We start from the raw sequence: 11,200 nt of genomic DNA, 5'->3' as shown, positions 1-11,200 counted from the left end.
TGTGAGATTTATTAACTCATTAATTACATAATTTAGATAGAGATTTATTTTATATATATTAATAATAAATAATAACAACTATTAATAATAATGTGTTTTAATGCATTACGGGGTTTTTGAGTTTTAAAATAATCTCTCTGTTGTCATGACAACGAAGCTGTTTTTGCTAACCAGTTTTCCCGCCTCAGACGTTAAAAAAACGGCCGCCATGTGCAGAGTGTCACGTGACCGGCGCAGAGAGCATCACCTCCTCTCATTGGTCAGTCTGCGGGGGAGGGGCCGCACTTTGGACAGCACCTTGTGCGGCGGGTCCGTCATGGTCGTCACGCACTTTGTGTTGGCGGGGAGGGCCGTTACCGTGGTGACGGTTGGCGGGGCTACCGACGTCGACGTCGTTGTAATTGTCACTGATGTCGTCGTCGTCGTGACGACAGCGGTGGGATTGTTCGCCGTCACCGTGGCGACGGGTTTGGTCAGAGACGTCTGGATCTCGGCTCTTCTGGCCAGAGCCGTCTTCAGCTTCTCTCTCATCTGCTCGATCTGCTCCTGAAGCTCCTGCAGCTCGCCGGGCTGCGGGGGGGCAATGGGGGCGGGGGGGGCTGAGGGGGCCGCAGGGGGGGCGGAGGAGGAGTTGAGGCGGGTGGAGGAGGAAGAGGAGGAAGAGGAGGGGAGAGACAGAACCAGACTGGCCAATGAAGCCGCCGGTCCTCCGTTCTCACACTGTCTGCTGGCCGGCGCTGCCTTCGGTCGGGCCGGCCCCTCCCCCTCCCCCTCCCCCTTGGCCCCCCCATCCCCTTTGGCCCCCCCCGCCTTGCTGTCGGAGGCCATGCGTGCCAGCAGGCGGCGAGTGTTCAGAGTCTCCAGGTTGAAGTGGACCCGTTTGAAGTCCCGGTTGTCTGCGGCGGCGGCGGCGGCTGCAGCTTCGTCCTTGCTGATCTCGTTGTTCCACTTGGCCGAAGCTCCGGGGGGCGGCGGGGCGGGGGGGCCCGAGGGGGGCGGAGCCTTCTGCAGGTTACAGCTGGACAAACACACACAGGAAGTGACAGGAAGTAACAGGAAGTCTACAGTCAAAGTTAAAGAAAATCATGAATTTAATCAGCTGATATAAACTCTGCAGCTCTCTGAACTGTTCGCAGGACGTCGAGGTCGGAGAGTCTCAGAGAGTCTCGGAGGGTCTGAGAAAGTCTCAGAGCGTCTCAGAGCGTCTCAGAGAGTCTCAGAGTGTCTCAGAGCGTCTCAGAGCGTCTCAGAGAGTCTCAGAGTGTCTCAGAAAGTCTCAGAGAGTCTCAGAGTGTCTCAGAGAGTCTCAGAGAGTCTCAGAGTGTCTCAGAAAGTCTCAGAGAGTCTCAGAGTGTCTCAGAGAGTCTCAGAGTGTCTCAGAAAGTCTCAGAGAGTCTCAGAGTGTCTCAGAGTGTCTCAGAGAGTCTCAGAGTGTCTCAGAGCGTCTCAGAGAGTCTCAGAGCGTCTCGGAGAGTCTCGGAGCGTCTCAGAGCGTCTTGGAGAGTCTCAGAGTGTCTCAGAGTGTCTCAGAGCGTCTCAGAGAGTCTCAGAGCGTCTCGGAGAGTCTCAGAGTGTCTCAGAGCGTCTTGGAGAGTCTCGGAGTGTCTCAGAGCGTCTCAGAACGTCTCAGAGTGTCTCAGAGCGTCTCGGAGAGTCTCAGAGCGTCTCAGAGCGTCTCAGAGCGTCTCAGAGTGTCTCGGAGAGTCTCAGAGCGTCGCGGAGAGTCTCAGAGCGTCTCGGAGAGTCTCAGAGCGTCTCAGAGTGTCTCGGAGAGTCTCAGAGCGTCTCAGAGTGTCTCAGAGCGTCTCAGAGTGTCTCGGAGAGTCTCAGAGCGTCGCGGAGAGTCTCAGAGCGTCTCGGAGAGTCTCAGAGCGTCTCAGAGTGTCTCGGAGAGTCTCAGAGCGTCTCAGAGTGTCTCAGAGCGTCTCAGAGTGTCTCGGAGAGTCTCAGAGCGTCTCAGAGTGTCTCAAAGCGTCTCAGAGCGTCTCAGAGCGTCTCAGAGCGTCTCAAAGTGTCTCTGAGAGTCTCAGAGTGTCTCAGAGCGTCTCAGAGAGTCTCGGAGAGTCTTAGAGCGTCTCAGAGAGTCTCAGAGAGTCTCGGAGCGTCTCAGAGAGTCTCAGAGAGTCTCGGAGAGTCTTAGAGCGTCTTGGAGCATCTCAGAACATCTCAGAGCGTCTCAGAACATCTCAGAGCGTCTCAGAGAGTCTCAGAGTGTCTCGGAGCGTCTCAGAGAGTCTCAGAGAGTCTCGGAGCGTCTCAGAGTGTCTCAGAGCGTCTCAGAAAGTCTCAGAGTGTCTCGGAGTGTCTCGGAGAGTCTCAGAGAGTCTCAGAGTGTCTCGGAGCGTCTCATAAAGTCTCAGAGTGTCTCAGAGTGTCTCAGAAAGTCTCGGAGAATCTCGGAGTGTCTCAGAGCGTCTCAGAACGTCTCAGAGTGTCTCAGAGAGTCTCGGAACATCACTGAGCCTCTTGGAGACACTCGGATCGTCTTGGAGAGTCTGAAAGCATCTTGGAGGGTCTCAGAACTGTTGAAACAGTCTCACTGTGACCAGCAGCTAAACTTGGACTCTTCTACTGAGAGAATCACTGAAAACATCTGACTGATAAATATTGAGAGAAGCTGCTGAGTGTTGTTCTGCCAAACTCTGAACTGATGAATAATTCACATGCAGCGTCTCTGTGAGTCAGACAGCTGCTCAGCCTGGATGATGAAATGTTTCCTCACACTTTAAATCCACCTGAAGACGAGTCGTGATGAATGTACGATGATTCTTCACTGACGACTTCCTGTAGATACTTTACTGATGTCATGTTAAGTTTAAATGGAAACTTGTGTTTGGTTGATTTTGATCCACACACGGATATTCTCTGTTTTCCTTTTTGTCATTAAATCTCAACAATGAACTGATCTTTGTTCTTTGAGACATTTATAAATATAAAGACGTGATGCACCAATCTGATGTTAACCCTCCTGTCGTCCTCCCGGGTCAAATTGACCCCGTCTCTCTTTTGACTGTTCCTTCTATCCTTCCTTCCTTCCTACCTTCCTTCTTTCTTTCCTTTCTTCCTCCCTAACCCTACTGACCACATCACACTGATGACATCACACTGACCACATCACACTGATGACATCACACTGACCACATCACATTGACGACATCACACTGACGACATCACACTGATGACATCACACAGGACGAACCTTTTCTCTTTCTCGGCGCGCTGCTTCTTCACGTCCTCGTACGTCATGTTCAGAGCTCGGTGGATTTTCTGTCAGACACACAAACGCATCATGAGGAAGCCGTCAAAGCTTCAACGCTCGTCTCTTTATACTCACACAGCTCTCCTCTCTTTATACTCACACTGACGGGGTGAAACAGTGATGAAAGGAATGAAAGAGAAGAAGAGACTCGACACGTGTCAGCAGATCATAAAACATCACATCTGACAAACTATCTTTAAAATCAGCATCAGATTAATTCTGGATTTAATTCAGACATGAATAATAACACGATTAAAACCTTCGACTGATTGAAATGAAACACATCGAAGACTCGTGTGACTCTGAGGACTGATGATGAACTCGGAGTTTAAGGTGGAATGGAGGTTTGTGACAGTCAGTCTTCATTACTAGCTTGTGTGTATACTGTGTGATATACAGTAAACAGTGGAGTCGTAGGAGGTGATATGTGATGTTGTCTCAGCTTGGTCACATGTCTGTACGATGAGAGCTGATAGGACGACGCTCATCAGCTGATTACTTCCAGTGGTCACTCGCAGTACTGCGGCTAAAACAATTGATTTTAAAAGCCTTAAAAGCTTCAGTCAGTGTTCAGTTACACGTCGATGGATTTTAATTCATTAAAGTCTGAATGTATGGGTTTTAAAGGGTTAACATCATTAAACTGGACCAGATACTCATCCCTTCATTTTAAGGTACAGATTAGAGGATTTCAGTAGTTTTCTTTGGTAAAGTCTATCCTTGAAGAAGCCCCCGGTGGTCGCTCTCAGTACTGCAGCAGTGCTAACCCTAACCCAGACCTGCACTCTGAGAGACACGTCTGAGGTTTTGATCTTAGAGGTTTTATATCTGAGAATCCTTCAACGAGCAGAACAGAGTCTGAGCTGAAGGTTAATTCAGTTATTATTGATCATTAAGAGACGAAGCATCGTCCTGCTTTTACTGTAATACTGCATACTACATCACTATAATACTGCAGTACTTTTACTGTAATACTGCATACTACATCACTATAATACTGCAGTACTTTTACTGTAATACTGCATACTACATCACTATAATACTGCAGTACTTTTACTGTAATACTGCATACTACATCACTATAATACTGCAGTACTTTTACTGTAATACTGCATACTACATCACTATAATACTGCAGTACTTTTACTGTAATACTGCATACTACATCACTATAATACTGCAGTACTTTTACTGTAATACTGCATACTACATCACTCATAATACTGCAGTACTTTTACTGTAATACTGCATACTACATCACTATAATACTGCAGTACTTTTACTGTAATACTGCATACTACATCACTATAATACTGCAGTACTTTTACTGTAATACTGCATACTACATCACTATAATACTGCAGTACTTTTACTGTAATACTGCATACTACATCACTATAATACTGCAGTACTTTTACTGTAATACTGCATACTACATCACTATAATACTACAGTACTTTTACTGTAATACTGCATACTACATCACTATAATACTGCAGTACTTTTACTGTAATACTGCATACTACATCACTATAATACTGCAGTACTTTTACTGTAATACTGCATACTACATCACTATAATACTGCAGTACTTTTACTGTAATACTACGTACTACATCACTATAATACTGCAGTACTTTTACTGTAATACTGCATACTACATCACTATAATACTGCAGTACTTTTACTGTAATACTGCATACTACATCACTATAATACTGCAGTACTTTTACTGTAATACTGCATACTACATCACTATAATACTGCAGTACTTTTACTGTAATACTGCATACTACATCACTATAATACTGCAGTACTTTTACTGTAATACTGCATACTACATCACTACAATACTGTGTGTGTGTGTGTGTGTGTGTGTGTGTGTGTGTGTGTGTGTGTGTGTGTGTCTGTGTGTGTGTGTGTACCTGTGGTGTGTGTGTGTGTGTGTGTGTGTGTGTGTGTGTACCTGTGAGTGTGTGTGTGTGTGTGTGTGTGTGTGTGTGTGTGTACCTGTGAGGTGTGCAGCCAGTACTTGAGGTTCTGCCGGCGGCGGATGTGAGGTAAGACGAGTCTGTAGAAACCGTGTTCGCCTGCCAGAGTCAGCAGAGCTCCTCCTACTCCTACACACAGCAGCACGAAGAGGCCCGAGAAGTGACTGATACCCATCTGAAGAGTCTGAGAGGAGGAGGAGGAGGAGGAGGAGGAGGAGGAGGAGGAAGAGGAGGAATTAGAGGAGGAGGAGAGGGAGGAGAGAGAGGAAAAGGAGGAGGAGGAGGAGGAGAGGAAGAGGAGGAAGAGGAGGAGGAGAGGGAGGAGAGGGAGGAGAGAGAGGAAAAGGAGGAGGAGGAGGAAGAGAGGGAGGAGGAGGAGGAGAGGGAGGAGCAGGAGGAAGAGGAGGACAAGAGGGAGGAGGAGGAGAGGGAAGAGGAGGAGGAGGGAGGAGGAGAGGGAGGAGGAGGAGGATGAGGAGGAGGAGGTGGAGGATGAGGAGAGGGAGGAGGAGGATGAGGAGGAGGAGGCAATGAGTGGAAGAGGAGGGGGAGAGGAAGGAGGAGGAGGAGGAGGATGAGGAGAAGGAGGAGGAGGGAGGAGGAGGAGGAAGAGGAGGAAGAAGAGGAGGAGGAGAGGGAGGAGAGAGAGGAAAAGTAGGAAGAGGGGGAGGAAGGAGAGAGAGGAAAAGTAGGAAGAGGGGGAGGAAGAAGAGGAGGAGGAGGAGGAGAGGGAGGAGGAGGAGGAGGAGGAGGAAGAGGAGGACAAGAGGGAGGAGGAGGAGGAGCAGGAGGAAGAGAGGGAAGAGGTGGAGCAGGAGGAGGGGAGAGGGAGGAGGAGAAGGAAGAGAGGGAGGAGGAGGAAGAGGAGGGAGGAGGAAAGGAGGAGAGGGAGGGAGGAGGAAAAGGAGGAGGAGGAGGACGAGGAGGAGAGGGAGGAAAAGGAGGAGAGGGAAGAGAAGGAAGAGGTGGAGGAGGAGGAGGAGGAGGAAGAGGAGGAGGAGGAAGAAGAGGAGGAGGAGAGGGAGGAGGAGGAGGAGGAGAGGGAGGAGGATGAGGAAGAAGAAGAAGAGGAGGAGCAGGAAGAAGAGGAGGAGATGAGTGTAGGAAGCAGCAGCAGCAGCAGCAGTGAGTCATACTGACCAGCAGGTGGCAGCAGAGAGTCGCTGCTCTCTGACAGTCTAAAGACATTAAAACATTTTTCTTTCTTTCATTGAGTTTAACATCGAGGACAGAAATCTACAACATGAAGAATTATTAACACATTTATTCTCTTTAATAGTTTTACTGTGAAAATATGAGAATTGTTTTATTGTGAACAGAAAAATCAATAAGAGTCCAAATCTGCCAAAAAACACATTTCATAAATTACACTAAAGATCTCATGCTGAACAGAGTTATACACGGCTGTTCATTAATATGCACCTAACCCCTAACTCTATCCAAAAATACACTATTATCATTATTATTATATCCATAACTCAATGTGCTTTACATAAAAACTAACATTTAACAGTAAGAACCGGAAACATTAATAAAAAGAGGTTGTCTGTTTCTTTGTGTTTGTAATAATTGAAGTTCATATCAAGCAGCAGATTTAAAAGATGATTAGATACTGAAGGAGAAGTGTTAGAGAGCTACGGCTTCATTCACACAGACCTGCAGACAAGATGATTTGATTCTGTTAAAGTTAGGGCTGTCAGCGTTAACGCGTTAATCACGATTATATTAATGCAATCCATAACCTAACCCTAACCCTTTTTTTTAATCTCATTTTAATGTTGAAGCCTTTTTGTCCCTTCTACTCCCCCGTAGACGGCTCCTCTAGCTGTAGCGCTATGCTTTGAAGTGGCCTCCTGCAGTAAACCTACCGCGCTGATGGAAAGTAAGAGAGCTACTGGACTTTTGAACGGCTTGTTTAACTTTAAAACACTTCCAGACGCTTCAGTTGACAAGTCAAAAGTAAAATGCAACCTGTGTCAAACGGAGTTTAACTACCACCGGAGTACGTGGAGTTTGAGTTAGCACCTCCACGCTAAACACCCAGGTGCAGCCAAGCCAGCCTCAGCTCCACCAAAGGACCATTTTGGAGTGTGGGAGTCGCAGCAGAGCCGTGATTGATTCCCAGTTAAGACACTCTGGTAAGAAATGCTTTACATTATGGGCTTAAAACTGCCTTCAAATGGAAAATAACAGGATTTTAAACATGCTATTCAAAACGCCATTAATCATGATTAACTATGGAAACTCTGCGATTAATCTCGATTAAAAAAATTAATCGTTTGACAGCCCTAATAAATATACATTATATATAATAAATCCAGACTGACCTCGGTGACGGCGAACACTCGGTTCCCACATGGAACCACTTTGTACCATTTATCGTGCAGCAGGTCCATGTAGCCCTCCGACTTATACCTGCTGATGAACTCTGAGATGTTGGAGCTCAGCGGGGAGTTCTGGGGGAGGCCGATGCCGTAACCTAGGCAACATAGAATAAACAATAAACAACTGGCCGATGCCGTAACCTAGGCAACATACGGGGTGGGTAGAGCACCCGCCCCATGTGTAGAGGCTACAGTCCTCGCTGCAGCCGACCCCGGTTCGAATCCTGCACTAAGCGGTCCTATCCTGCATGTCGTTCCCCCCTCTCTGCCTCCAGCTTCCTGTCTATCTCTACTAACCTGAACATTAAAGGCAAAAAACCCCAAAAAAACCTAGGCAACAAACAATAAAACACAATGAAACAAACAGCTGACAACTCATAACATTAACAACAAATAAACAATAAACAGACAAACATAATAAACTGAAAGTAAACAATAAATAATATAATAATAATAATGATAATAATCTGGACTGATACAGAACTCATTATGATGTTTTAATAACACATCAGTTTATACCTGCATTATAATCAGTTATCAACTATTAATTATTAATGATAAACCCTCTGTATGAACCCTGTTACCATGGTAACAACTGATGAATATCATGATAAACAGTGTGTGTGTGTGTATGTGTGTGAGTGTGTGTGTGTGTGTGTGTGTGTGTGTGTGTGAGTGTGTGTGTGTGTGTGTGTGTGTAAATAGTAAACAGGAAACAGTAAATAAACTTTAAACTGTCTTCTCTGATCTGATTGGATGTGATGTCATCGATGATGCAACACCGAGAAACGTGTTTCATAGCACACAAAGAGGTGAACTGCAGATAAACCCAAAAACACATACTCACACACACACACACTCACACACTCACACACACTCACACACACACACACACACACACACACACACACGTCGTTACCTTCGATGGCGAACGGTTTCCCAACAGTCGCCAGTTTACAGTCGGCGTCGATGGAAACTTCGTAGTCGAGCAGAGCTTTATCCATGATGAAGGCATCGAGCTGAGGAGGATCTGTCCTTCAACACAAAGAACACAGTTACTATAGCAACCACAGCAACCACAGCAACCAGTAGAACCAGTGGAACCATAGAACCATAGAACCAGTGGAACCACAGCAACTACAGCAACCACAGCAACTATAGCAACCACAGCAACTACTGCAACCAGTAGAACCAGTAGAACCAGTAGAACCAGTGGAACCACAGCAACTACTGACTACAACTACAGAACATCACACCAGGGTTAGAACCATAGCACCAGTGGAACCATAGAACCAGTAGAACCATAGAACCAGTGGAACCATAGAACCAGTGGAATCAGTAGAAGCAGTGGAATCAGTAGAAGCAGTGGAACCATAGAACCACTGGAACCAGTAGAACTAGTAGAACCAGTGGAATCGGTAGAACCAATGGAACCAGTAGAACTAGTAGAACTATAGAACCAGTAGAACCAATGGAACCAGTGCTACCAGTAGAACCAGTGGAACCAGTGGAACTAGTGCTACCAGTAGAACCAGTAGAACAATAGAACGATAGAACCAGTAGAACCAGTGGAACCAATGGAACCATAGAACCAGTTGAACCAGTGGAACCAGTAGAACCATCAAGTGGCGTGCTCTCTTACTTGAGGGTCGCGACCCCTTCAGGCGTCGTCGGTTCGTTGAAGCGTCGCATGTATTCGTGCATCTCTGGAAAACTCTTCTTCATGTAATCCTCGGCGCTGCTCTCACGAACCGTCCCGAACCGGAAACCCTGAGAGGGGTGATGCAGCTGGACACCAACGAAGAAGAAGAGGGACAGGACATGAGTGACAGGTCGGATGTAATCTGTATAAACACTATATTAAATGGAGCCACATTAGAAAGGAACATTAGTGAGTATCTGGTTGATCTATGACAGGTTTGGTCCATTGAGCATGCTCAGTGTGTTTTCAGGAAGATGTTTAGACTTCCTGTTTCCTATTTCCGGCTCTCCTCCACAGACTGTTTAAAAGAAATGGACGTAACATCCGTGACGTCACCCATTGGTTTGTGGACTGCTGCTCGGAAGCCAATAGTTTCTAATCTAGGCAGCGCCATCTTGAAAATTTCAGGTGCATGCTGGGAAAAATAAAAACACGGATTCTACTTATATGGGCATGAGGCAGGGCCATGGGGCGGAGTGGGGGGGTTGCTATGGTTACGAGGGCTGGATCTGGAGGACATTAGTTAATCAACCTGTCAATCAGGACGTAGCCCCGCCCCCTAATGCATACCCTGCTTTATCGTCACATATAAAATCAGGGAGGCCAAAATGTCCCAAATGAACATCATACTGCATTGAAGAAGGCTTTAAACTAGCGATTGAGACCATAAACACATTTTGAAAACGTTTACTGAGGTTAGAAATCAAGTGAGAAGTTGGTGAATTCTCCATTGACTTGTATAGAGACGGTCGCCCCCTGGTGGCCTTTTGATAGAATGCAGCTCTAAGTTACTTCTCCATTGACTTGTATAGAGACGGTCGCCCCCTGGTGGCCTTTTGATAGAATGCAGCTCTAAGTTACTTCCTGGTTGGCTTCATTTCAGAGGACCAGAGCTCCCCGCCTGCTCTCCTCACACATTCATGCAGGTTCTGACCTTTGCGTCGTGGATCCCCGTCACTTCCTCGAAGGTCTTCTCTCCCACCATGACGGCGGCGAGGTTGGCGGTGTAGCTGGACAGCACCAGCAGGCAGAAGATGGCCCACAGGTTCATCAGGAAGCGACCCGTCCAGCATTTGGGCGTCTTGGAGGAAACGGTGCGTCCGAACAGGATGGCGTAGCAGAGGTTCAGCGCCGACGAGTACGAGAACACGCGCACGCGGTTCCGTCCGTGAGGCGTCATCCCGAACGGACTCTTCCACTCGTACAGCGTGAGGAAGAGCGCCGTGATGTGCAGCGCCACGAAGATGCCGACCCACATGGACCAGTGCAGCGGCCACATGAAGGCGCCGATGGGAGCCGCCGTGTCCTTGCTGCGCACCAGGATGCCCAGACTGGTGGAGAAGAACGGCGAGGTGAAGTCGATGACGCGGCTGCGAGCGGAGTTGATGCTGAAGGACGTGACGGCCATGTCCGCGAGGCCCTGCAGCAGGTCTCCCACCAGCCCCGTCCAGCGGCCCCCCTTCCAGGCGCCGTACTTCCCGTCCCCGACGATGTACAGGTCGAACTCGAAGCCCATGTCCTCCGCCAGCTTCTCCAGCAGGTCGATGCAGTAACCGTAGCAACACTTGCTGTACTCGGCGGGCAGGAAGCTGCCGTTCCCGGCCGCCACCTCGCGGAAGAGCCGCTCCAGAGTGTCTGAGCTGTTGGTCTCCGCGTCCAGACAGAACTGCCCGGCGGGACACGTCCCCTCGTCGTCGGCGTCCCGGGTGAAGACGAAGGGATGCTCCACCAGCGTCACCACGCGCACCCGGCTCCCCGCCGCCGGCATGCCCGCCCTCCAGCGCCCCCCGCGTCCTCCCGCCCGTCCCCTCCGTCCTGTAGCGGGGACGGGGGCCCTGCCACACACCCTGGTCCTCCACGTGCA

At 48.3% G+C, this 11,200-nt stretch overlaps 1 protein-coding gene across 1 annotated transcript in view; it reads right to left on the bottom strand.

Moving 5' to 3' along the window:
* Positions 1-243: 243 nt before the first annotated feature.
* The window catches only part of grin3bb (glutamate receptor, ionotropic, N-methyl-D-aspartate 3Bb), an 88,854-nt gene continuing 77,897 nt past the window's right edge, over positions 244-11,200 (bottom strand). The window contains 8 exon segments of the mRNA XM_053322685.1: positions 244-1,018; positions 3,200-3,267; positions 5,270-5,434; positions 7,578-7,729; positions 8,554-8,669; positions 9,277-9,422; positions 10,271-11,128; positions 11,130-11,200. The exon segment at positions 11,130-11,200 is cut by the window's right edge and continues 164 nt beyond it. Of these exon segments, the coding sequence (XP_053178660.1) occupies positions 244-1,018; positions 3,200-3,267; positions 5,270-5,434; positions 7,578-7,729; positions 8,554-8,669; positions 9,277-9,422; positions 10,271-11,128; positions 11,130-11,200 (2,351 nt within the window).

Source organism: Scomber japonicus, chromosome 7 (assembly GCF_027409825.1).
Source record: "Scomber japonicus isolate fScoJap1 chromosome 7, fScoJap1.pri, whole genome shotgun sequence".
NCBI lineage: Eukaryota > Metazoa > Chordata > Actinopteri > Scombriformes > Scombridae > Scomber > Scomber japonicus.
This window is presented reverse-complemented; position numbering and strand designations above follow the sequence as displayed.